The 27,372-nt window shown below is 41.7% G+C and overlaps 1 protein-coding gene across 3 annotated transcripts; it reads right to left on the bottom strand.

Annotated features, from left to right (window-relative positions):
* Nucleotides 1-1,609: 1,609 nt before the first annotated feature.
* nrip1b (nuclear receptor interacting protein 1b) lies at nucleotides 1,610-27,372 on the bottom strand. 3 transcript variants are annotated; one of them, XM_083567684.1, is made up of 3 exons: nucleotides 25,908-26,121; nucleotides 16,387-16,447; nucleotides 1,610-6,718 (listed from the first exon to the last, which is right to left on the bottom strand). In XM_083567684.1, the coding sequence occupies exon 3, from the start codon at nucleotides 6,349-6,351 to the stop codon at nucleotides 3,073-3,075; it is 3,279 nt and encodes a 1,092-aa protein (XP_083423810.1). In that variant the 5' UTR covers nucleotides 6,352-6,718; nucleotides 16,387-16,447; nucleotides 25,908-26,121; the 3' UTR covers nucleotides 1,610-3,072. The 3 variants fall into 3 exon arrangements, with proteins under 3 accessions (XP_083423810.1, XP_083423811.1, XP_083423809.1); XM_083567685.1 differs by lacking the exons at nucleotides 16,387-16,447; nucleotides 25,908-26,121 and adding an exon at nucleotides 27,316-27,372; XM_083567683.1 differs by lacking the exon at nucleotides 16,387-16,447.

A 27,372-nucleotide genomic window follows, 5' to 3' on the forward strand; every position in this document is an offset into this window, starting at 1 on the left:
TCAGGCACAATTAAAGCTTTAATTTAATGTTTGAGGTTTAAGTTTCTGTGAAACAAGTAAATATGTTGTAATTCAAAGTAACTGAATGGCCTGAGGTTTCCTCGAGGTTCTTCTGACGTGAGGAACAGAAATTGGTTTAATCTCTCGCTGACCTTTCACATCAAAACACATTTAAACCCAAATAAAATATTAAAAAGACACCAGCATTTTAAAAAGCTGAAAGATTAATAAATGAGACATTTCCTTGGTGTATAGTGTAGGTTTAGGTTTCTTGATAATCTGACACACCCATGCGGTTCCGCTTGTAATGCTTATGCTAAATGACGGCCTTATGCTGCTTGCTCGTCTTTGCGCAGTTACATTCCTGCTGTTGTGTGCCGTGTTTATTGTCCTGTTATTACTGTACTTGAATTTTTTTTTTTTACTGTGGAAGCAGTTGCGCACATCTCCGCAGCGCAGTTTTCAATCAATTTACATTTCAATATAAATCCTGTGCTTTTTTTTTATTTTTACATCTTTGTGCTGATGTGCTGTTACAAGAAAATAATCAACGACTACAAAGTATGAAGATGCCTGAATTCCTGAAGGAATAATTTTTCTATAATTGCACATTTTTAGTATTGAGTATTTTTTTATACCTCAACAATTTGCTGAGAATTAAAATTTTATATTTATAGTTACATTTAATATTGTGTAAAAACCATGAAACACGTTAGTTCCTGCCATCGTAAGTTATTATTTACCATTACATACCAAAGTTATTACTATTATTATATTCCCTGCTCATATCTATCACACAGAACTGTCAGTCATCACATTATCTGTATATGTTGCACACACTATGGCTGCTATATACTGTACAAAGTTTTATAGTAAACTCTCATCATACCTGACACACAATACTGTCATTTGCACGACCATGCACTCACACACTTTATGTACATTACTGATCTGTATCCTGTATGTCTTGTATAGTCTGGTTTTGTCTTGTCTGTTTTGTCATGTATAGGTTTTATTTATGTCTGTACTCACAAACAGCTGGAACCAAATTCCTTGTGTGTCAACACACTTGGCCAATAAACCTGATTCTGATTCTGAATAACAGCTGTATCGTTGTTGTCACACTAGCCACACTCAATGTTAAAAAGACAATGAAATACAATTTTCTATTTTAAATACAATTTATTTTTGACTACAAAGTGCTGACACTAGAGACTCCTTTCAAAAAGGCCCAAATTAATGTGTCCTCATATAATAAGAATTATGCTTTCTTTTCTTGAAAATCCATTAATGTTGATTGTCCACTGTAAAGGTCCTTGTTTAAGTCATTACAAGAATCGCAATAGAAACTTCTATCACCTGTTTTAGAATGAAAATACCATGTCCCACTGTATATGTTTATGTGCATAGAGTGTCTAATAAAATATACAAGCGATTTGGTTTTGTGCATTTCAATATTTATTTATATCAGTGCAAATAAACACCAGAAAGTAATAAAATATGTAAAACATCATGGTTGTCACAAGAGTATCATAGATGAAACGGATATTTTATAATATATATATATATATATATATATATATATATATATATATATATATATATATATATATATATTTATTTTTTTTACTACAAACGCATTTCTTGGATGCACAGCATGACGTAAACCCAAAATAGAGAAATGTTTAAAAAAGTAACAGAACAGAAACAGGATAAGAAACAAATGATGTACTTTTGTCAAATTTGATGCTTCAAATAACCGTCTATTTGTGATAAAATAAAAAATAAAAATAATTGTTTAAGACTTGAAATTTCCCATTCTAGGTACTGATACGCAGGTGCTTCCCATGCATGTGCAAGCAACAGGCAGCAGTATACCGATCAGACGTAACACAACGGCTTGCAGAACAAAGAATAATCGAAGATTATCGTTAGCTCACAACATAGAGACATGCAAAAAAACAAAACTCATTATTTGTATTTTATGTACATTATTAGACAGATTATATTTACAATCCAAGACGATAAAAACTAGGGCTTTTTCAACAATACAAAATAGTAATATTTCATAATTAAAGCACTATTTACACAAATTTATCAAATCCAAATGCATCTACATACAAAGGAAGAAATAAAATAGTTCACTAAATGATTTTTTTTTTTAGATTATATTTAACTGAGCAATGGGTCAAATTTCTTTCACAGTAGACTCTCAGCTTAACATGCTATTCTTCTATGATTGAACTGTTTATGAAACAGAAATCTCTCAGTTCATAAACATTTACTCACATCCTTGGGGAAAAGATTTTTATATTTGACACCACAAGTCTGTGAACTGCTACATATGCGTATATAAAGTACAAAACAATGAACGATAAAAAAAATCGTAAAAACATATTTTGACAGCCAAAAAATACGAGTTTTCTTTTATTCATGCCAAACACCCAACACCACCTAAAGATTAATTCCTGATGTAAAAATTAAAGCATTGTATATCATTTCAACATGTGTGCATGTGTGTGTGTGTGTGTGTGAGAGAGAGAGAGACAATTTCACAGTCATTTCCACTGGGATCGAGTTCGTGGCACAATCATTCAGGGAGAACAGCATGAGATGTACCTGATCATTCATAAAGTACAATTATTTTTATCGTCCTTTAATGTGAAGACGTGATGCTCATGCATGTAATCTAGCATTGTGCTTCTGGAAATGAATATAAAATGAAATGTAGCGATAATCCTTTTTTTTGGGAATCATTGACAATATATGAACTAGGGTGTTCTTTTTATAAATGTTTTGTGATGAAAAAAGAATTGGAAATATTGTAATAGGAGCTATACAAACTCTGGAAAATGGTGTATATGTTGAACAGAATTGTGATAAATCAAATTGCGTAAACGTAACACGTAACTCAGTCTGTATTGTGTAAAGTCGCCGTTTTTAACGGCATTCATTAATGTGAAACATAAAAAGGTGGTCTGTGTTACATAATTTGCTCATTGTCATTAAACAAAAACTAAACACATACTCGTTTCACAAAAATTTCGTTTTTCGTTCTTTGGCAGTTCAGATTTACGGTTTTTCTAAGAGCCCACTGAGGTGTTCGCCGCCATTGCTTTGTCTCTGTATCTGAACTGGAGAAATTGTACTAAGTTTGGGATCATGGTACCGATCAGCGGCACATGGCTCTACTTTCACAGTAACCCCGAGGTGTGTTCTCTGTGCATGATCCTCTTCCTCTTTTCTGAGCTGACTGTTCCTCCTCTGGAGCATATAGTACAGTATAGGATTAGACCTCATTAAAGGTGGAGAATCAGTACTCGATTCACATTTGTCCTCCCCAGGGAGTGTCCATCTTGGTGAGCATTCTGTTTCTTTCTTAACAGATTTGGGACTGGGTCTGGGGGAGGAGGCCTTTTCCCAAGAGGATCCCTGGATGTTGTTTCCTGGTGATGAGGAGAGTGGGTTAAAACGACCAGGCCCTGAGTTAGGAGTCTGGGGAAACCATGGAGAGTTCACAAGTTTGTGATTGTAACTGGGCTGACTGAAGTTCCCGTTGGCTTTGCAGTTTGCCTGAGGAAGGAAAGGACTGGGGATCCCCTGGGGCTTTGAAACCTCCTTCAGACAGTTGTCTGACAAAAGGAGCTGCTTCAAAACATTGAAGTTTTGGCTGTCTCTCGCGAGAGCTTTACTCACAGGACTCTTGATGAACGAGTCCTCTTCTTTTGGGCTTGGCAGCCTTCTGCTGTTATGGGCCTCAGGTGTTCCAGACACCAGACACCCACTTACAGCATCCAGCGGTCTCTGGCAAAGTTCCTTACTGAGGTGTTCAGCCAACTCCAAGCAAAGTTTCCTCTTCTTAGGAAGATGCACCTGATAATCCTGTTGCTCCTCTTTCACTGTGCTCACAATCTGCTCTGTGCATGGACTCGATTGATAGGTAGTTGTCTTCTGTTTCAAGAGCTGGCTCAAAAGTCCATATTTTGATTCTTCTTTAACATTGCTGTGTGCTTCAACGGTGGGATTGTGACTTTCACAGTCCAATCTCCAGTGGCATCCGGCACCGTCTGAGCTGTCTGAAAGAAGAGTCTCGTCTCTTGGCTCTGTTTTGACCATGACATTCAATGAAGTGCCATTTGAACTGTCACAATGAAAAAAAGCCCCTGGAGGCTTTTCGTGGACTCCCATAGCCACCTCTGTGCTTCTCCTGTCAGGGGAGTTCTCCTTGTGGGAAGCAGTGCCAAGCAGCAGCTGCAGTACAGTCCGTCTCTCTAGAAGGTTTTCAATTTGTGTCGATGCTGGAGGTGAGGGCTTTTGTCCAGAAAAGGGTGAGAAAGTGGCAGGGGATGGTTCAAATAAAGGGGTTTGGTTCCTTTTCAAGGGAACAGCAAACCTGTCCAGAAGAGTCCGAGATCTTTCTAACTCAGGTTCCGGACTTTGCCTTTTGCTCTGTGGTCTGCTGGCTTGCAGAGGGGGTGAGGGGGAAACACTCTGTAAACCACACTGAGCCAGATTATGTAACAGCTTACTGGCTGTGAAAGCAGGTTCTACCATCTTCTTACTGGTGTGCTGCCTAGTCTTACAAAGGTCCAGGGGACTGGACTGAACCAGGGGTGCAGAGTAAGAAAAAGGAGATGGAGTCTTGCTTGTATGCCCGCTGACTGAAGATGTGGATAGACTTCTGCCCATCAGCTGATCAAAAGAGTTGTGTGTTCTGCTTTCCTCTAGTGTTCCAATCCGTTTAACTGGACTTACAGGTACATTTCGGGGAGCAGCATCCTCCTGTAAATCAGATTGCGGAGCAATTTTGTTTACCATCTCATTATTTCTGTGATCCAACAGTAACTGCATTAATGTAACCTTATGATGAGATGTCATGTCTGGGCTTATTTCCAACTCCTGGGCTTCAGGCACCTTTGACCCAATAGTCTCTGACTTCCATTTACTTATAAGCGTCTCTGTAAGTTTGTCTAAAGACGAAGCCGAGGAGGGGTGCTCTGACTTTTGGCTGGAAATTCGGCTCCTCACGGAGAGGTCAATAGGGGAACAGCTGGAGTAGCAGCTCTCTGCATCACTACTGTCTTTGGTCAAGCTGTTTTCTGGGTTTGAGTACTCACTGTCAGACTGATGAGAGGAGGCTTGGCTAGGAGGAGTGAAGTCATCTTCCAGGTGGCCATTCTTAGTAAGATGCTTTTGAGAGTTGTGATTGTTGAGGAGGAGCAGAAGCAAGCTGCTGCAGTTCTGTGGGGGCCGGCTGCTGTGCCTGTCAAATGGACGCTTCTCTTTAGGGGTGTGAGGAGAGGGCCGTGGGGAGCTGGTGAGTGCACTTTGACCTAGGCCCAAAGTAGGGCTTCTCTGACTGGAATTTAATGTTGGAGAAGGGAGCATTCTGTTTAGAGTACTAAAAGGGCTTAGCATGCCTGGATCAAACACAGACTCTCCCATGCTGAGTGGTCTATTGTCTTTAGTTTGCTGTGTAGCTATGGCTGCCAGTCTCTCGCTGGCTGATCGGCCACATAGTTGTGCTTTTAAGGTCTGTTCTTGGGAGTATTGCTGCAAATGGGCTTCACTGGAGAGCAGCAAAGCTAACTGACTGCAGGCCACACTGGGTTTAGGAGATGGAGCTGGACTAGACCTGCTCTTTACTAGACTGGCCACAGCCTTGAGTCTCTCTGCACAGGATACTCTGTCAGGCCCTAAACTCTGTGATGAACGAGGAGACTCTGAGCATCGGTCCTGGCTGCTGCGCCGACTGTAAGGCACAGTGTTGCGGCTCTGTTGCTTGTTTTTCCTTAGCAGGCCTTTAAGGCGACTGGAGGCTGTACAGTAGCCCTGAATGGTGTCCTTGTCAGTAGTTGATCTGCGACTGCTCTCTCCATCTAGCTGTTTGTAACTCTGACTGATGTTTTGCGTCATGGCTACTGTCTGCAGTCGTGAGCTGAAGGACTGGAGCAGAGAGGCCAGCAGTGTGCTCTCGCCCTGTGCAGAATTATCTAGACTTAGTTCATGGTGTTCTTTGCATTGTCCATTCACGTGTACTGCAGTTGGGCCCTTTTTCTGTTTGTCTGTCTCACTCCAGGTTCCTGAACGCAACAGTCTGGCCTTTTTAAGGTGCAGGGAGGCTGCTCCTGGAGGACTTCCTTTTTCTGGCGGGCTAGAGCCAGGATTGGGTAGCTGAATCCCTCGCGCCCCTTGGTTTCCTGCCTCACCATTGCTGCTGCCAGCCTCCGGTCTCCTTGCTGCCGTAGCACCGGGCCCAGATGCAACCGGATGCATTAGTAAACCTTCCAAATACGTTAAAACAGCAGAATCCTGGTGTGTCTCAGGGCCAGGTTCCTCCCCATGAGTCATGTTCAATAATAGGCACCCCTTGAGTGGTTTTTGACAATTGCTGAAAATATTATATTAACTGTTGTGCCATAGATGAAGAGCCCTAATTCCTAAAGAGGGACCTGATATTTCTAAGTCTCACAAACTAAAGAACTGGATGTTAAAAATTCCATCACACAGAGATCCAGATGGAATTCCTTTCTGTGTTTCTGTGACAGGCCAACATTTTCAGTGCAGACGCACAGCTGGGGAGGAGTCAGCAACTCCTTCTCGCTACTCTGGTGAAATGTTCCATGCCGCTGAATACTTTGGATGTCTGGTCACAAGGTCTCAAGGGCTCTGTGTTGCCGTTCTGCTCTTGTGCTCTCAGAGTGGACCACACGAGAACCTGCAGCAAAGGGAGAAAAGCAGAGTAGAGCATGAGGAGAAGTTCTACATGACAGAATGCCACTAAGAATCTGTTCAATGTCACATAGTCAGGCCAGGCTCATACAACATCCAAACAAGATCTTTAGATCACTTCTGGAATAACAAAAACACACCCCACCATCAGTTAAAAGTGTAGAATTACAGTTACTTCCTCTAAAAATTGGTAAAAAAAAACAAACAAACAGATCAACAGAATATTCCCCATAGGGAGAATGTAGAGGATCGACTCGAGAAAACAGCAGGGTGCTATAGATTATATAAATTATGTCAGTATTTCCAAGCAAAGCCCACTCTATGCGTTGTCACGTCCTGCTATGACACTTCCAGCAAAACTCTCGAGAAATGTGTCTTTGCTTGCTCTCATGCGTGAAGGGCTTTTGAGCGTCGCGCTGCTCATCAGACAGAGAATTTCTGCGGATTATCCCCACACACACACTCGAGGCACGGTTTACATGATTCTCTCCTGTGTGGTGATGGAGGCAGGCAATAAGCAAAGAGCTGACCTTACCACAGGTTCTGAGCGAGAGGAGTGGATCTCGACCAGTGCAAAAAAGGGTCACTTTGACCTGTAGCTATTTAAATGCTGACAGTGTTTCCTGGGAATTATCTGAAACTCACTGTGACCATGATGGTCACTGAATATGTTGTGTAATAGAGGCAGAGTAGATGTTCCCTGTTGTCTGATATTCAGCATCAAGCTGTGTGAAAGACGAAAGAAAAAAAAGCCCCTCTGTGTTAACTGTGCTTGTTCGCTCAGCCTGCCAGAACAAAAAGCAGAGGAGAGATACAAAAGCCAGTAGCATGCTGCATTTATCTTTCTATCTCGCACTGTAACTGTGTGGCAGACTTTCAGTGTCCAGCAGATTCACAGAGGTCAGTCCCCTCTGCCAAACGTCCTGCTTACGCCAATGCCACACCTTTCTTCTCACACACACACACACACACACACACACACACACACACACACACACCTGTCAAATCAACAGCTCTAGCTAAAAACAGACTTGACATTTTCATGTTAGGCGTCTTAAGACAGGATAAGTCTTAAAACAAGAACAGGCGAGATTAAAACATAGAGTGCATCTTTTTCGGACAAACACTAGGTGCGTATTTAATGCTAATGCGTTCGGTCTGGCATTGCTGGAGTCTGTAGGTGTGAAGGCGCTTTCAGATTGAAGCGGTCATCAGTGTCTAACACTTGGTGAAAGCTGGCAGGTGTAAAAGAGCAGGAGTGGGAGGAGATACAGAGAGGCCCGGTGCACCTGTCAGGATGTGGCTCCACAGAGCTACAGCATCAGACCTCATGCTCTGTCAAATAGCATGACACTGCCGGTGTGTTGTGTGCTCGGAGACCCTGGAGGTGAACCCTGTCAGCTCCAGCTCCACAAACAGCCCTCACTTTCCTACTGTCAGAGCCACAGCCACAAAGGTTAATTAATACAGAGCACTCCACCTTTCCCTGTGAGCAAGTCAGTTGTCTTATCCTTTAAATCTTCCTGCCTCTGGCATTAGCGTAATGTTTCTCACAAGCTCACGAGGAAAGAGTCTTCATTGTGACCTGAAGCAGCTTTGGTGAGCTGAACAGGAATAAAAAAATTTAAAAAAGCAGTATTCTTCCAGTGTTTTTATTTTTTTTGTGCAAAACTGGAATTAGCCTGGTCAGTCACGGCTAACCTTGGGAGTCTATTGTTATAGGACCATGCATTCAAATCTCATGCAAATGACATTTTATTTGAAAGGTTAGTCAACAGGTTCAAGGCTGAAAAACAACAAACAAAGCAGAGAGGAAACCTGGTTAATGAATTATTTCAGACAAGGCCATCGGTCTCAGTTACGGTGCTATCCTAAGCCACTGACCCAAATTTGACAGCAACAAAAGACACTGGGCCATCTGACATCTCTGACTAATCTTAATGGGCAGGATTAAGACTATTTCCTTGCCACTGGCTTATCTCAATTATAAAAAACAGGCCCTGTAATGTTGAAGGCCAATAAACACACTAGATTTATTTTTGTATTTAGGTTAGCAGGGTATTTATAATAAAAAAGCCGCGGAAGAAAAAATGAGAATTGGACGTCAACCAAGTGGAGCAAAACAGTCAGAGCAAAATAGATTAAAGAAAGAAAAGAAATGAAGCTAAACCCTTTCCAGAGCAGGATTAAACCCAGATTAATCCAGATCAAATCGCAGCTGACATATGTTTGACCAGGAAAGATGGGTGGTGCCTCAGAAAGGGCCATGTGAAGAATGAATTAATGCCAGGTAGGCTGGAGTAAGTATATTCTTGCTTGCCTCAGGACAAAGCCCTATTGTGGCAGTATGAAACTCAATATGAGGTGCTATGTGGCTATGGACAAGGAAATGGGTGCAATACCTGGAATACATACTAAACTTGACCCCTCACACCTCGCCACGACTTTCCACACCCCACCATGCTGGACATAAAGAGCAACAGTGTCTCTCTCTCTCTCTCTCTCTCTCTCTCTCTCTCTCTCTCTCTCTCTCTCTCTGTTTCTGTCTCCTTACCAGCCTCCAAGTAATTATCCTTTATCTCTGACAATGTCAACCAATAACACCCAACAGCATTTTAAGTGATTTCAACTCGCCAGTGGCAAGAGAAAAGCAGCGGCAGGCGCGAATGCTTTATCATCGCAGCGTGCCTTTCCTCACTTTCGGAGACACCAAGAACAGGAAGGTCACAACATTATCAGTGGAAGAGAGGCAATTTCCAGCCCTGAGTTGGGGAGAAAATGGTCTGTGCTGCCAAGGATAGACCTGATGCAAATGTCAGGGGTTGGATATCTAAAAGCCAATCTTCATTGTTCAACATGCGGCGTACAGGATTAATTGCAATATTCTCACTTCTCCCCAAAAAAGGCATAATAATTTACTTCCATTTTCCATTTACACTATTGAAAATGTGGCCTTAATACCAAAAGGAGAAGAAGGAGGGGAAAAAAAAAAGCCACATGATTCGTGGTGGAAGTGGAAATCAAGGTCATCTTGAGACGCTCATGTTGATGCAACAGCTGGTGCCCATGCAAAGCACTCAGTGTTAATAAAAAGTGACAATGTGGCCCTGGCTGTGTATATCACTAATATCAGGCATGGGGCTGGCAGAAGAATGTGCCGCATTAAATGGTAAGTCAAGGTTACAGGAATCTAAAGGAAGCACCCAAGGCTATACACTTTTTGATGATGTTATCTGAGGCTGGGGTTGAGCCAGCTACTCTTTAGGGCTCCTCCACTTAGGCATTTGTAAATTTAATAGCGCTCAGTGAGATTAAATAAAACAACAGGCTTGTAAGATAACCAAAAATGTTGGAAAGTTTAACATGAAACCTAACATCGCTCTGAGAAGCCCATGACTGATAAACACATTTCATGAGCTTTGTATTAAAACCCAGTGGTAGAGACAATTAAAATTCAACAGTATACCATTATTGTAAATTGAGAAAGCTCCATCCTGCATTTGATGGGGTTACTCTAACTCTAAAGCTTGTAGGCAGGGTTCAAGTTCTCATTGCTGCAAAAGAGTTCATGGGGTGGGATGAACCAAAACCCTGGGTATTTACGTTTACTCATATTGTGCAGTGTTATGTGGGTCAGGAGATTTTTTTTGTTCCTCCAATGAGGACTATTTCACTGGGTATGTTATGCCAATGCAAATGTAAATCATAAGATTGCTATTTCACTTGTAATTCTTATTTTTAGTAAAAGTGGAGCCACTTGGGAATCTGTTAAATCAGAAAGGAAAATTTATTGTCCACAGGAACATTTAAATGATTATAAATGTTTTTTCTTTTTGAGATATATATATATATATATATATATATATATATATATATATATATATATATATATATATATATATATATATATATATATATATAAATCTAGACTGAGGTGACCTATTTTGTAAAGAGGCATGTTCTACTAACTTGCCCAGATACACACAAATACACAATCTCTTACCTGTCCCTGTGCAACACTGTTCATTACTAACCCACATTATATCTCTGAACCCCATCACTGTCCTACATTACTTCACCAGACCCATGTTTTTTAGACCCTGATTCTTATCATCACCACAACCCTTTTAAATAAGGTATTTTATAAAATATTGTAAAGCGCTGTAACAAAATAATATGAATTTAAAAGTGAGCTAGCCAAATACTCAGTCATGAAGATACCAGATGTCTTCTAACATCTAGTCGTTTTTTTTCCAACTCTACCTCAGGCATGGATAAAATAAATCTATATTTTCTGTTAATTTTCATTTCAAAATTGCCATTCAATTAAATACTTGCATTGGTTATGTAGAATTAAAACTCTATTTAAATATTCTGTGCTGTTCGAACTGGGTGATTGGAGGTGAATTCTGTCCAGAAAAGTCTATTGCAGCAATGCAATAAATCCAAGTCTGTCTTGATTAAATATTCATTTCACAAGGTGCTCTTAAGGGACAGATATGTACGAGATGATGAATCGCCTAAGGTTTTATCCAGAAAGACTGAGAAAAGTCAAGGCTGATCGCTGGAGTTGTGGGTGCCTGTCTGCACTACTCTGACATAAAATGAATGTTGCTGATACGACTCAAAGTTTGATTTATAGTATAATGGATGTATTCTGGACGAGCTGAGAACGTTTTTGGAATACAGCGAGGTTTGAATGACAGAACGAGTGTCCATTAGTAGTGGAAAGAAAGAACGGCAGGCATCTGTTCCTGACATGCAGGCAGCGTTTTATATATATGAGCGAGAGCTAGGTCTCTAATCAGTTAAGTGCACTTAACCTATTAAAAAAAACAAAACGATTGAGCGTAACCTCTTTGAGACAGCGTCAGGTAGCGTTGAGCCAGCTGGCAAGCGTGGCATTGAGCCGTAGCCAATAAAATGCCAACCCACCAAAATGTGATTAGCCGTTTCTCCCACATGTATCCTCCGTTCTAATCACTAGAGTTTAGACTCCTCTAGACTTAATTTGAAACTTCTCTTCCCCTTTCTCTCTCTCTCTCTCCCTCCCTCTCTCTCTCTCTCTCTCTCTCTCCCTCCCTTCCTCCCTCTCTCTCTCACACACACACACCTAGTCTAATCACTAAACCTCTAACTCCTCTAGACTTCATTACTTCATCTGAGCAAGCACACACACAAACAAACACCTATTACTCTGTTCAGCTGAAATTCATCCTGCCAAGTCCAGGTCCATCCATCACCTCCGTCCTTATAACACCTCAGTTATCCAAACTGATTCAGAATACGGCTCGGGCCTGAAACCCCACCTAAAATCACCAATATGACACGCTGAGCTACTTTCGGTACCACCTGACCCAAAAGATGCATAATGGACCACCTTTAGTACAACCATATTAACAGTATACTAACAGGGAACCTAATTGGAAAATTCATTGAAAAAATGTTTTTATTTATTCTTTAATCTTCAGTAAGCACTTTATCCTGGTCAGGATCATGGATCTGGGGCTCATCACAGGAAAGGACACTATTACAGGGCACCACAGCAGTCATTCACAGTCACCAATCCACCTACTGGATTATTTTGGGAGGTGGGAGGAAACCAGAAAACTCTGAAGAAACCTACAAGTAACATGATATCAGAGTTCAATTATGTTCAATTACTCTGAATTTATGGGACAAATTTAAAAAGGCTAGTTACTATAAAACAATTTTATATAATCTACATAGTCATGCACAATAAACTTACTGCTTACTAATCTAAAAACATAGCATTTCCCTAAGTTTCAATTTAATTCAATTCATGAATTAGAAGAAAATGTGAAATCTAAAACAGGGATTTTTACTCCACTTTTCCTGTACAAACATTTTTGCCTTTAAACATATCTACATTACAGAAATATTAGAACATTCCAACAACCAAATTCATTCTGACAGCACTCATATCTTGTGATCTAATTGAACATGAAGTAGTAGTTCTACCTTTTCCCAAGCTGTGAATCCAGATACAGGTAAAGTGCTGATAATTTTTTTTCTACTGACAATGATGCTTTGGCTGAATGCTAATGATTTCCCACTTGGTCTTTCACCAACACACACATACTTAGACTCACACACACTTTCCATCCTCGTATATCCGTTGAACCTCCCGCTTTTCTCTCCCACGTTGTTCTACATTTCAGACGCTGCCAATGGTAAAGGAAGGCATGTTGTTTTGTGCTGCTCCTGATCAAGGCCACGTGTACCAGGGCACAGGATTAGAGGTCTCAGACAGCGCAAAGCTACACCCGTTATACCACAAGGTTACAGTTTAATCTGTGGTAACCTCGCACACAGCCTCGCTTCTCTTGTAGTAAACACTACATGTTCACACTCATGTTCTCAGTCCCTCTCACCAAACGGCTCTCCGTGTCATCTGTGATGGATATTATTGGACAAACTTTGACTCTCTGAGTGTCTGGCAGCTGCATGGAGCTGTCTTTGCTGCTGTTAGACATTAAAATGACGTTCATTAGGCATGCAGCACACACACCTCGGGCCAGAAATTGGAGAGGCGAGCTGGAGCCTGACAGTAACGTCTGTCACAGACAGAACTACTGAACATCTGTGATTTTTTTTTTTACTTCTTCCCACCCACTAGCTAATTCTGCTCTATCACCCTACAATATATACCAATATGCACATGCTCATGTATTCCAGCAACTAACAGTTTTTTATACTATATACCTTTTTATTCATAATGTCTAAGGAATGATATAAGGAATAGTTTTACTCTACTTATGCCCCCATGGTTCACTGCCAATCAGTCAACATTTTTATTGAATAAAGTATGACTTATTTAAAAATGTCCACAAAACAACTTCAGTTGCAAAAAACTAAATGTTGCAATACATGCTATAAATGTTAACATATTCTCAATGTGATATAACATTAATTTTTAACTGCTCAGCAACTCTTAGAAATCTACACCATTCAACAACATTTCATCAATCAGATTCAAGAAATGTGTACATATAAATAGTAAATTTTTCTTTAATTTTTTTAATCAGCTGATACAAGCCCACAAACCAGCAACTCCCCAGCTCGTGGCTCGTATCAATAATGCTGAGAACGCTCATTTATTAGAAGCTGCATCTTCCTCACTCAATAAAGCAATAAAGAAGCTGGAGATGAGTGAGAGTCAACAGCGTCTTTTGCATCAGCAGGAATATTTCATTATGTACATAACGAGTGCCATTAATCGCTCCTAACAAGAGGACACAACCTCACCTTGGCTGTCTCGCATGCAGCTGAGGGGAGGAGTTACCAGAGGGGAAAGGCGGAGTATTCAGAAAAAAAAAGAGAGAGAGAGAGAGAGAGAGAGAGAGAGAGTGAGATAGAGGGAGAGCGAGAAAAGCAGGAACTCAATATCACCACACTCAGGAAACTGCCATCTTCTGCTCTCCCTCTTCATGCTGACGTGTGAAGACAGCCAACGGCTGTGAAGGTAGAATAAACACCCAGAACAACTGAAAGACTATGGGACTGTGAGAGAGAGAGAGAGAGAGAGAGAGAGAGAGAGAGAGAGAGAGAGAGAGAGAGAGAGAGTGAGAGAAAGAGAATGAGTGAAAGAAAGAGGGGAGAGGAAAAGAGAGAGAAAGAGAGCGAGAGCCTGCAATGACAGCAGCGCCCTTGACATACTGACATCAGCCTGTTGTCATGTGACACTGTCATCTGCCACCTGGCAAGAACCTCCACCTTCTCACGACCTCATCCTCCGGTGACCCCCTCCCACCCCACCCTAGAGGCCCCCCTCCTCCTCCTCTGAGCTGGCGGTGAAGGTCGTGCAGGTCTCTGTGCCCTCATCTGTAATCCTCCGCTATTCGTCAGCAGCCGTGCTGCGAGAGGAGAATGCCCAATTAGGCAGCTGTCACACAAACCAGAGGCTGCACAAAACCGTCCCTCTGTCAGGCGCCTGCGCAGCTGCGGGTGCCAATTACGGCCAGGGCTCTGTTCCTTCTACCCCAGCTCCTGCCCGCTTTCCTTCATCTTGCCACCAAGCCAAAAGTACAAAAAACAATCACAGTTTGCTTTGGCACAAAACCAACCTGAAGGCTTTCTTCCCAAATATTTATGCTGCAGAGTATACACTGCCTCCCTTGTTCTCTTTCCTATGATGAATAATTTAGGTAAAAGTCAAAGAGGGATGAAGAGAATTAGGCTTACTCTGGGAACTTCAGGTTTGGTAGTTATGCTAATAATTTAACACTTGGTCTTTAGAAACTAAGTCAGAAACCATCCATGTTCTACATAAAACTCATCAAACTAGCTCAAGGGTCGAGGCAGGAAAACATTAAGAAGCAACACAACCTAAACAGTGCATCCAAGGATGCAGCATATATCAACTGCTGACAAATGTGTCTAAACCAGACAATTCCTCATCTCCAAACACATCTGTTTTGAGTAATGTGAAAGCTAATCCATAAAAATGAAAGGGAACGAGTTGGAGGGCAGCCTGTAGAAGATTTACGGTCTGGTGCATCAGGACTCGTTGCGGCATTTATCGATCTTTAAGTGTCCACTTCTCCATTTAATCAAGAACCTCAAGAAAAAGAAGCAAAACAGCCGACGTTTGAAAGTGAAGATGATCCACAGCACTGCTGATGGGCTGAGAGGTGGATTCAGGATTGCCTGAAGGGATTATAGACTTTTGTAAAAACCGTAACCAATTGGTAGAACGTTTTGTTTCTCTTGGAACAGATACTTTGTTAAATTAGAGGACGTTCTGATATTCATCAACCGCTTAGGGACAGTGTGTCATGTAGGTGATCCATGCTGTTCCAAACAGCTCAATCGCTTTATTCTCAGCTGGGTCACGCACATCTTTATGGATGACAGACTACGTAGCATGTTATTGCCGCGTTCTGACAGGCGGATTCAGGCTTTTGTCTGCAAACTTCTGTAATAATCAGGCCGACGTCTGAAACAGCACTACGCCAGACAGTGTAGGTGATTACGACGACATTGATGAACATCGCTGCCCGGTTGCGTGACGCCGCGTGAAGGATAAATGCGAGTAGGAATTCGAAATGAAAGCGACAGGGGGCTGTTTGGACGGTCGTGGAGTTGAGTGAGCGAGGGGGCCACCGTGGCGAGCAAATTTGAATGGCTGTCTCTTTAAATAACTTTAAGACCTCTCCTTGTTCTCTTGTCTACTTCTTCCAAGTTAAAACACACACACACACGCACACACACTCTGGCAATACAAAGCTGCTATGGCTCCTTTCACATTTGCCAGACAGAGTGGGAGGCAGTCTTTTATCACAGAAACAAAGGTTACTGTGCGGCACAAAACAGCAGATCTGGAACTGGAGCCCTGCACCACTAAGGGGGTTAAATCCCCTTTTCCCGTCTGCACAGGGGGGAAAAGGGGGAGATTGATGGATTTTACAGTGCCCTTCTTCTACTCCCCTTCCCCCATTTCCTGTTGTTCCTGAATGTCACGGGCAACTGTGTGTGTGAGTGTGTGTGTGTGTGTGTGTGTGTGTGTGTGTGTGTGTGTGTGTGTGTGTGTGTGTGTGTGAGTGTGAGTGTGAGTGTGAGTGTGAGAGAGAGACAGTGAGAGTGTGTGTGTGTGTGTGTGTGTGTGTGTGTGTGTGTTTGTGTGTGTGTGACCTTGAGCGGCATCGCTGGCATGACACGAGCTGCCTTGCCTGCAGGCGTCCTTGAACTGGATCTGCAAGACAAAAACCTTTTATGCCGTCTGATAGACATCTCAAATCTCCTTCAGATTCCTGCTCTTCCAATCTGCACGCCTGCTCTCAGCACACACACCCACCATTGGGAATAGCATTATCAGAAAGCTAGATCTCTAACCTTATGAGTGAACTCAGATACCAGCAGAATTTCAAAAGGTCTGACTGGTTTATTTTTAACCTCAAACGCAAATTTCCCACTAATTCAGTTTTAGTGGGTGGGAAGGAGGGTGGTGTGAGTGTGTTGGGGGGGGGGGGGGGGATTCTGACTGGATGGCGCCAGTGCCACTGTGGGTGTGAATGTGATTTGTCTCAAGATGCCAGTGAAACGAATTTAACAATGATGTTCCTTTGCAAACAACTCTGCAGAACGAATTTATATTTATTTATATATATATATATATACATATATATATATACACAATTGTAGAATTACAAAGAATGCAGTGGCGATGAGGAAATGGTCATGTTTGACGTAGAGTCTCTTGCCTTATCTCGGAATAATAATGAGCTAAATTTTGCAGCCAAGACGCAACCTAGGAATATGGTAGGCCTGGAAAAAAGCTTCAGCATGATTTGCTGAACAAGCTACCGCTGAAACTGTGCAAGCCTGGTATAAGGAGGAGTGGAGTTATAAAGGTATTTGATACACTAAGCGACAGATCAGTGGAATGGCGATCTGCTGGGATGCCGCACGTTTTTCAAGGAACTGATAATTCGGGCAGGAAGAAAAAGTAAAAAAAAAAAAACTCTACTGTGAAAGTGTTCTGCAGAAGAGGGATGAGAATGTTATCACTATGCAAATGCAGTGCCCTTGTAAGCACCAGCATGGCAAGCTGAGGTTCAGAGTATTAAACAAATATTTGGATCGTCCTCCATGTCTTTGCTGCTGAAGCATGAAAGGAGAAACAAGGCATTTTATCATGAGCGTGGACAGGATGCTCATTCTTTGTGGGAGATCTCGCAGGGTCGGAGTCCATTCTGCCGGCTATGTCGAGTGACCTTTCCTGACTGTAATGCTGTCGCCTGGGTTCTGCAGTCCTGCTGGAAACCATCTGCTCTGTTCTTCCGATGACGGTTTTTAGAGCGGCCGGGGCCCGATCTTATTTCTGAACGCCACCCAGCCTTAGTTCGTGGAAACGATCCGCGATCAGAAACGAGTCAGAACTTCTGGTTGTTCTGCGTTCGTGCCATGACAGATCTGTTGTTGTCATGCAAGCAAACAAGATGCTAATCCTCGCCATATAACCCCACTCCAGGCTGATGTGTGTTACGTGTCATTTCATTCAAGGGCCTCGCACACCTGTGTAAATATAGCAAGCTTTCAACACAAGCCGAGTCGGGTTCCATTAGGCAGAGTGCTCGTGGGCGCTTCTGCACTACGACCTGCAAGTCACACTCCAGTATAATTCAGGCACTAAAACACACAACACACACACTCTGAGTCAAAGTCCCTTTACCTTTGCTATACTGCTTGATCGACGTGCTGAAAAAAAGCAGGAGCAGGATTTTCATTGTTTAAATAGTATACAGCGCCATTAGGAGTCACTGAGCCATGGATAACGCTCCAAACATTCCAAAGTCCACTCCTTCGCCTTGTATAATTTGCAAAGTATTTATTTTGTTATGCTAATAAGTGTTAATGGAATTTATCTACAATGACCCACTCTAACCTTATACAAGGTGATCATGTAGTCTGTGTATAAAAAAAAAACAAAAAAACAATTCAACAACTTGGATTGGGAACTGGGAAAGCATCCAGCACTAGGATCAGCTGAGTATCCTGATAGAGTGCAAACTTAGGAAGTTATTTTTGGTCTGCTTTCGGTCGGTTAAACTTGCACTGGGAGTGGAACGAAAATGGAAGCCAAGAAAAGCATTGTATCTTTTATCAACGAGTATTTCTGCAGGGCTTCGGTGTGCTCGCATATAATGGAGTCACGGGGAAAAAAAAGAGAAAAACCTCCACGCACGACGCGGGGCATATAATCTACGGTTCATTTGCCGCTTCCTCCGGAATACGACAAGTCGTTTACAAGATGTAGCCTTTGCCGCTGACCCACTTCCATGTAGCTGTGTCTGGAGACGAGGCCATGCTCCCCATCTGACTGACGACAGCTCTGCCACCCTCTGCCTCCGTGAACTGTGAGAAAAATAGGTCGCCATGACCCACTTTTCCTCTGTGTGTGTGTGTGTGTGTTTTCTATGACAGCATGTGAAGTGCACCGCAGTCTTGATCAGGCACCTCGAGAAAAAAAGGGAGAAGGGAAATGAAAAAAAAAAAGAGACAGAGGGTAGAATAAGAGAGAGAGCAAGAGAGAAAGGAAAGACATGAAAAACTGGAGAGACAGCAAGACTAAGAAAGACTACCTTCATTAACTCCAGTGTGCTGAGAACAAGCTCGGAGAAATATGCAGCTCTTATCAGGCTACGTAATTAATGAAAGAGGATTCACAGCCCAATCACTTTATCCCGTTCTCCGTATCCTGTTCATCTGTCCAGCTTGGGAACAGCTCCATGAGCAAAGTGAGGAACCCATCAGCGCCAGCATCCTGGGTGCAGAAATTCCCGTCTTAACAGACAGACAGGTTTACTCATTAACTTCTGGTGTACACAGACACTGCCTTCCAAATCCCCAAGAGCTTTACAGCGAATCGACGGCTGCCTCTCAATCTGAGCGCGCTGCCTTTGTGGCGAAAAAGAGATGTTTGCTGATAATGCTGCCGCGAGCTCTCTCGCCCCCAGCAACGATCCACCGTGTGATCCTTGTAATGCGAGAACGTGTTTCTAGGCAACGCAAACCGACAAATGGTCAGATATTGATCCTGGTCGTGGCATCGGCACAACAATGTTTTCTTCCTCCGACATGGATAATGCATGATGTACATATGAAACGATGTGCAATGCCAGAGACTCCTCGGCATTAAATGTTGCAGCGTGGTTAGCGTGTGGACAAGACTTGGTGTGGGAAAACAAAGAGAGCGTATTAGCCTTTTGGCTGACTTTCTAGCCGGGGTTTCGTAAAAGCATTGAAAAAAGCACTGAGGGGATGTGTCCAAATGTTTGTAGACACATCATGTTCATATGTGCCTGGTGAACATACCTTTAGCTGTTCCCAACCTCCACTCTTCTGGGAAAGTCTTACACTAGACTTGAAGTTTGGCTGTAGGGTTTTGTCCATTCAGCTACAAGACGTTGAAGGGACAAGAAATTGCAATGCTACAGCAAAGAAGGACATTCTGGACAATTTTGTAGAGAAGGTGTCGATGGACCATTCACCATATGATGAATCTAGTTAACAAAACAATAATACATTTGTCTAGGTAACCCATAACCAACATCTCTTTTGCTCCGTTATCAAACCCAATATGTTTCGAACATCAATCGCTCGTCCGAAAGGTGTTTATAAGCTGTTGAATCATTGCTCATTGACCTTATTAAACCCATTTAAATGTATTTAGGCCAGGCCCTGCCTTGCTGTGAGCATGAAGGTCAGCCCTGAATGGAAGGGCAGGTGGCTTAAAGAGAGGCTCGGTCTAAATCAGAGTCGTCTGGCCTTGGTGACTCAGCCCTGTAAATATGATTACACAAGTGGAGCATTAGCACATTTAAGCACACAGATTTTCGTTCGCGTCTCTAAACGATCCAGAAGTAATGAACTATATCATCCTTTTTTTTTTTTTTTGACTGAATATGCTCAATTCCATGCAAATTGTAACCCAAATGAAAGTGTTCCTTAAGTGGTAAAAAAATTACCTCAGCTGGGTACCAGTACATCTGAAATGCTTTTGTCATGGTTGCTATGGGAAACAAGCGCCTGTTAACAAGGAAGTGGTTATACAAAATGTGCCTCTAGTCTGGTTACAGCTGCCAAGATTAATTAATTGATTCTGTTTATGCTGGAAGAGGGAAAAAAAAAATCTGGAAAGGATCCAAGAGAGAAATTTCCTTCTGTATTTGACACTGGTGTCGAAGTGAACAAAGCAATTCTCGCAACAACAGCAACAACCACGTTGCTCCTGATAATAACAACAATATAAAAGATCCACGGGTTACGTTGCTCATAACCTCATGACCAGGCTAATATAAAGAGTGTCTTATCACTTGACAACAAATCTTCCGACAAGTGTGTGTGTTACACAAAGTCCAGCAAGGCCTATTTGTGAGGAGGATGATCACACGACCGAACCTTGTTTTGGACTGTTTTTTAAAGACTTTTCTGTCAAGGTCAGGTTAGTCTTAATGCCTACTCTCTACCCAGGGCTTAGCCTTGAGAAGCATGAAGTGGCTCGCTAGGACGAGGAGGGCGCATTTATCTTCCCATGGCGCCCAAGGACGTTTCCCGATCCGCTGTAGGAGCTCTAACTCATTCCATTCGCCTCGCTAATTGGGATGCAAGGAAAGTAGTCATGGGGCAAGGATGAGTGCTACGCCGTGCAGAGCACTGAGCCAAAATCACGGCTGGCTGGAACAGCTTGGGAGAAAAGCAAAGCCAAAAAAAAAAGCAGCGCGAAGTGCTGCGCTTGTGTGTTCGTAACCGACAGCGGTGAACGCGCCACATGTCTCAGTGTGAGTAAATTCCTCTTCAGCATGCACAAAAAAGGACTATGTGGCGAGACTTCATCAACGCAGCACCGCTGACTGCGACCCAGGGAAAAATATCCACTCTCCGCCATCTATCTGTGCTGGAGAGGTGTCCCTTGTTGCCCGGCAACAGCGCGGTTCACTTTAACCCCTGAGCGGAGGCTTTTGTGCTCCGACAGCAGGAGCTTGGTGTCAGTCAGCTTTAGGAAGTAAGACAACTTCATCCCTCGCAGCTTTTTCATGTGCCTGGAAAGGCTTACGGAAGGCCTCGTTTTCGAGAACGCCAAGTTTCTGTGCTCTGCGGAAAAACGACGAATGTGACAAGACTAGCAAGTTAACCAAAACAGTGACAAAAGCTGACACCCAACTGTGGATCGACTCAGTGTCCGTTAAAGTGCTAAATGTGAGGAGAAAGACTGATAGGAGGAAGCGAGAAGCTATTTCTGCTAATCTAATCTACTGGGCTTTTATATTCAAATGTTGCATTTAAATACTGTGTGGAAGTGGAAGTAGGACGTCTGTAAACAGCTTATATCCATCCATATGGAGAGCAAATATTTAATGATAATTCAGTTGTACGGGAATATATATAAAACACGCTTTCATTGCGTGATGCGATTGATGCAACGAAAAGCTGTAAAAGTTGCAATTAGACAAACATCACTGCGTTTTCGGTTCCTGTATTGAGAGAAGAAACAAATCTCAAAAACAAAGGTTCCTCCTCTCCCTCAAGTGGCATATGGAGGCTTCCTCTTGTAAAATGTCTTTGTTTTTTTATTCATAAATCTGCAAAAATCCACCTTCAGCTAACTGCAGTTTGACCCTGGCCTGCCCGCGCACAAACACACACACACACCTGCGTATAAGTCGGGTCATTACGTAAATCTCTTCCCGCCACAGCTTACTGCACCAGACGCTGTCTCCTTGCCTCGGCTTTAAAGGTTCCCAAAAGGACGGCCGTGCTAAGAAGTTATGAAGGACAGTGCTGGTAATAGGCTGGCTCTGCGACGGCCTTGGACTTTGAATTCTCCGGCAGACAGGTTCATGCATCAATCCTTCAGCTTTACACAGACAAGGCACTCACCTTCGTGACTCGACTCAACAGGAATGAGTGGCATTTCACTTAGCTGGACCTCTCTTCCTCCAACACGACAACCCCCGCACTCCCTTCTCTCTCTCTCTCAATGTCTTGTTTAAAAAAATATGACTGTGCGCGGTTCACCTGACACAGACTTGGTGTTTTAATCAAACTCAGTGAACCCCCTCCCTTCTCCCTTTTCCTACCCTGACACCTCAAAAAACTGGATGATACACCTATATATAGAAGTCGTAGATCTACTCTGGCGGTAATTGTATTGAATTCAATTATATGCCGCAAAAGTAACAGGGTTCACGTTTCTCATAATCAGCACCTTTCCTTTTTAGAGACTTAAACTCTTAAACGAGTGACCTTTTACGCATAAAGGACGGTATCCCATAGAAAAGAAATGTGCGCCGCTCGGTTCCAGACACCAATCGTGCATGAACACGACATCGAAGTAAACAGTGAGCTGCGTGGGTTCCATTTAAAAACATGGAGCGCACATGTAAAAATAAGAGGGTTGAAGGCCAAAGCCGCTTGTGGGAATGCTCTGTGGATGCCACTGCCTGGCACAGATATTTCACAGCTGCCGTTTTTAAATGGGTGATGACGGTAAGGGTGGCATGCTTAATTTATCTGACCTGCATCTTTGCCTGGAACTGAAGTACAAATTCAGCTAGTAAAGCAATCGTGTACGGAACAATCCGTTGCTATATATCCCAATAAGATATTCAGGTTTAATGCTCCTATATATCCTTTGTTCAGGGGGATTTTATTGCCGACCCCCCCACTGCTTCCCCCCCTCTGCCCAGCCAACTATATTCATTATCTTTTATAAGAGAACTAGTGTTTTATCACTACATATTGTCTCAGCAAGGGCACAAACCTGATCAGCTTGAATTTACAGATGATTTGTCTTTCTATATGTAAAGAAGACTCTATAGAAATGGCATCATTGGCATGAATTGACAAGCATTGTTTTTCGTTTAAATATCTCTGTTCCTCTCTCTCTCAATCTCTCTCTCTTGATATGGCAGTATTCCCAAGCATAAAACAAGAGATGATGGGGTCATTTACATTTTCCGAGCGACCGTCAACACCACGAGTGAGTCACTCTCACACTTTAACTAACCCAATAGCGATATTCACACCTCATGCAATCGGCCTCAGACCACGGTTTTCCTGTAGCACACCATTAAAATCCACGTTTCTGTGTGTAATCTGTAAAACAAAAGGTACCTGCAGACTGACCTTAAAGCACCTCAAAAACAATTACTCAGAATTAGCATATACATTTGCATTGTTTTGTAGTAAACACGATGGGCAAGACGATCAGGGAGAGGGGGGGGGGTGTGAGGTGAATACACATCGACCTCAGAACAGAAAAGGGAGAGCCTACGGTTTCATTGTCACGTTCTAAAATGGGGTGATTACTAAGAGAATACACATCCAGCTCTGACTCACCCCTGACAGGTTAAAAAAAACAAAAAAACACTTTCACTTTCCAATCAGCCTCCCGTTAGCAGTTTGCCTGTTTTTCAGAAGTGACATTCACGTGTTGTTTTGAATACAGAAACCGGAATGAGGTTTTGACCCCTAGTTTCTGGAACGTCTGCAAACGCTAAATCCAGTGGATCAATGTGATTTACGAGATCTGAGGCTCAATATAACCACCGTTTCCACCTACACCAAACAAGCCACTAATCCCATGCCTGAGATAAATATGTATCAAACCCGATTTCCATTCGAAGACAAATTCTCTCCTGCTCGTTGTTACTTTTCTTTCCTCTCCTTCACCTGAACTAACAGCAGCAACAGCAGCACTAATACCCAGTGCCTCTCAGTAACCTTTTGACTCTGACCTTTACAGCCTCTTCTTATTGACCGAAGCTACAGGAAACCTCATGACAACAATAAACACAGTCCAAAATCCATACATGCTGTTCACCAGCACCAGACATGGTTATTTAAGAAAGGAAATACAACAGCACTTGTTCATCACTCCTGTTTTGTTTTCTACCGAATTCCCATTCATCATTAACAACAAATAAATGTACATCTACGAGGTGGTGATCTATTATACGATCTTTATATCTATAATAATCTTACTATACACACACAATCATAATGGACCAAAAATAAAACTTAATAATGTCAAAAATTGAAAAAGAATAGACTTTAGTTTCTACACTGTATAAAAATACTATGTATCATTGTGCACCATTCTGCAAAATGCTAATATATAATAATTCTGTGACATGCTTGCAATGCAAATGTACAGCACTGTAAAACAAATAATAATAACACAACCTGCCAGTACACCTCACTGAATATTTTTAAATAAAAAGTGTATTTATGGGAATCAATTATTGCATTGATTCCCATATACTTTAACTTCAATTAATATTTTTTTTTAAACATTTGCCTGCGGTGTTGATATTTTCTTCGTCTTTTGCAATTTTGCTTCATTTTTTCAGCTCAGATAAAAATGTTAGATTTTAGTGCAAACACACAAATCCCCGTGTGTCACGTGACCATATTTCCTTTCATTCTCAGAAAATCTGTTAATCTATCTTCACTGCTTCCCCCGGAAAAAAAGATTTATTTGCAAGACTCTTTTTACCTCTTCGTACAAATACTTGACCCCAAATATCATGATTATTAGTTTCGTAATGTAAGAATTTTAGTATTTCTGTATGTTCTTTAATTACATTATACACACACACACACACACACACACACACACACACACACACACACACACACACACACACACCTAAATATAGATATTTTAAAACCCAAACACGTTTAGAAAGCTGAAAGAAAGCGAGTAAGCGGTTAAGTTGTATATTGTATGTTGCTGTAGTGTCTGTAAATGTGCATTATATCAGATTTACACCTCCCCCCCAAAAAATAGGACTTTAATAGTTTGTTTATTACTAAATTGTGTGTAATTGTGCATTGAATAAGATTTCCCCAAAAATGGCCTCCAATAGATGATTATTATTTGATGGACACGAAGCCCCGCCCACTGGATTTTACTGGGTTTATACAGTGTCTATAAAATGAATTACTGAATATGCATCCATATAAACCATACGGGCTGTAATGCAGTTCTCCAAACAGATTTTTCCCAACAGATTTTGTAAACGCGAGGCTCAAACACCATTATTTTATGCTTCATGCTCTACATGTCATCCAGATCTTTTTTTATATATATATATATATATATATATATATATATATATATATATATATATATATATATATATATATAAGTACGTAAAGGAAAATGAACCGACTATTGCACCTTTAGGACATAAAATGCGAGAAACCAAAGCATAGGTGTAAACTGAGAAGTGATGCAAAAATCCACATTGATGTCGGGATTTAAAATGGACACACACACACACGCACGCACACACATGGAAATGGACACACGTTTGCACTCAGTAAAGAAAATGAGAGAGAGAGAGAGAGAGAGAGAGAGAGAGAGAGAGAGAGACAGACTCCTGGACTACTAGAGCAGTGGCCAGGGAAGCTTTCTCGGTTACCATGGCGATTGACCGCTGCCTGTGGCTGCGTCCTAATCCACAGACCTTTCGCCTAAATAGTGCGTCTTGTCCGATATTTAACACGAGGCATTAGTGCTGTTTAGGGACATCGCCTAAAATCAAGCAGCGACCGCGCTTCTGCGTTTTACGCACCACCAAAAAAACAACACATTCACTTGACTTGGCATCGTTTCTCATAACAGCTGCTCGGTGCCTTGTTACCTGCGTGTGTAGGGAAAAAAGGCGCTTCTGACACCAAGGAGTCGCGGTACCGGTCCGAATGGCGCCTGGTTCTGCTGAGTCCACAAAGCAGTCCGTACTCTGGTTAAGTCTGCGCTGAACTGCTCTTGATCGGAATCCCCGCCTGGTTCTCTCTTTCTGTGTGTGTGTGTGTGTGTGTGTGTGTTTTCAACTCCGCAATGTGCCCTCTAGTGAGAAATGAGTCATCAGCGAATCGATTCCTTCCCAGCGACTCCCTCCCTCTTTTCCTCACACCAGATACACTTGACTTGTTTGCCAGGATTGTAGAGTGATGAAATATATGATTTTAAAAAAATGAAACACTTTGGCATGCGACCTTAATTAATTGACGACAATGTGGTGAATTTTTTAACAATTGGCATCTTTTTTCACAGAATTTCATAACCAAAATGCTGCGTACGATTAAATAATATTATGAAATGATACAGATAAAAAAATATATATTATAGCCTCATTCAAATACCTTAAAAATGTTTTTCTTGAAGACACACACACGTTTAATTTATTGGAACTTGCTAATACGGCCAACATTCGATCACATCATTCCATTAAAAATGCCAAAGATCACAAAATTTCTACAGTCTGAAGTTCTACAGTTCGAAGAAGGTTGATCAGGAAAGGTCTTTGTGGAAAGGTAGCAGGGAAGAAACCACTATTTAGAAAGGTCCACAGAGTGAAAAGCATAAGATATGCTACAGCTGGGTTGGAATGAAGATCAGTGGAAAAGAGAATTATAGAGTAATGACTCCAAGTTTGAAATTCAGGAATGGTTTCAGCATGATAACAATCCCAAGCACACGGTTAATGCAATATAACAGTGACAGCGAGTTCAGAGTTCAAGATATAGTTAGTGAAAGACATACCATGCTTAATACTAATTTATGCCTGACAAAGCCATTTTGTTCTAAAATAATTTGTTTTTTTCTTTATTTAATGTAAATATTTCCTGATTTTCTTTGTATCCCAATATATTGACTAAAAAATAAATATGGGTGTTCATTAAAACTTTGCTAGAAACAACCTATTTTTTAGGATTAAATTACATAAATAAGCTGCCATGTCTCTATAGAAACAATAGAAATAATATAATCCTCTAAATTATTTACAATCAGAGCAACATTTAGGAAACAATCACTGTGGTTTAATTGTCACTAACTTGCTCTGTGGACTGTAAAAGGTGTATTATTACAAGTGGAAATTCTTTTAGAATGAAATAGATTGCTATGAATCTGTAGAAAACACTTGTGCTTTACTATGGAGCAGAAAGGCTCCAGAATTGCATTATTTTCTCTTCTCAGTTTCCTGGGGACCCCCTAAAAACTACATGGTTTGAGTTTTTTGATATTGCCAACACACCTGATTTACATACCTCAGCAAAACCTTAAGCTATCAACGAGAGAAAAAGAAAGAAATCTTAAAACTGAGT

The sequence above is a fragment of the Silurus aristotelis genome, assembly GCF_946808225.1.
Source record: "Silurus aristotelis genome assembly, chromosome: 18".
NCBI classification, from domain to species: Eukaryota; Metazoa; Chordata; class Actinopteri; order Siluriformes; family Siluridae; genus Silurus; species Silurus aristotelis.

Excerpts from the sequence above, each read along its gene's own strand:
- nrip1b (XM_083567685.1), bottom strand. The coding sequence starts at position 6,351 with ATGACTCATGGGGAGGAACCTGGCCCTGAGACACACCAGGATTCTGCT.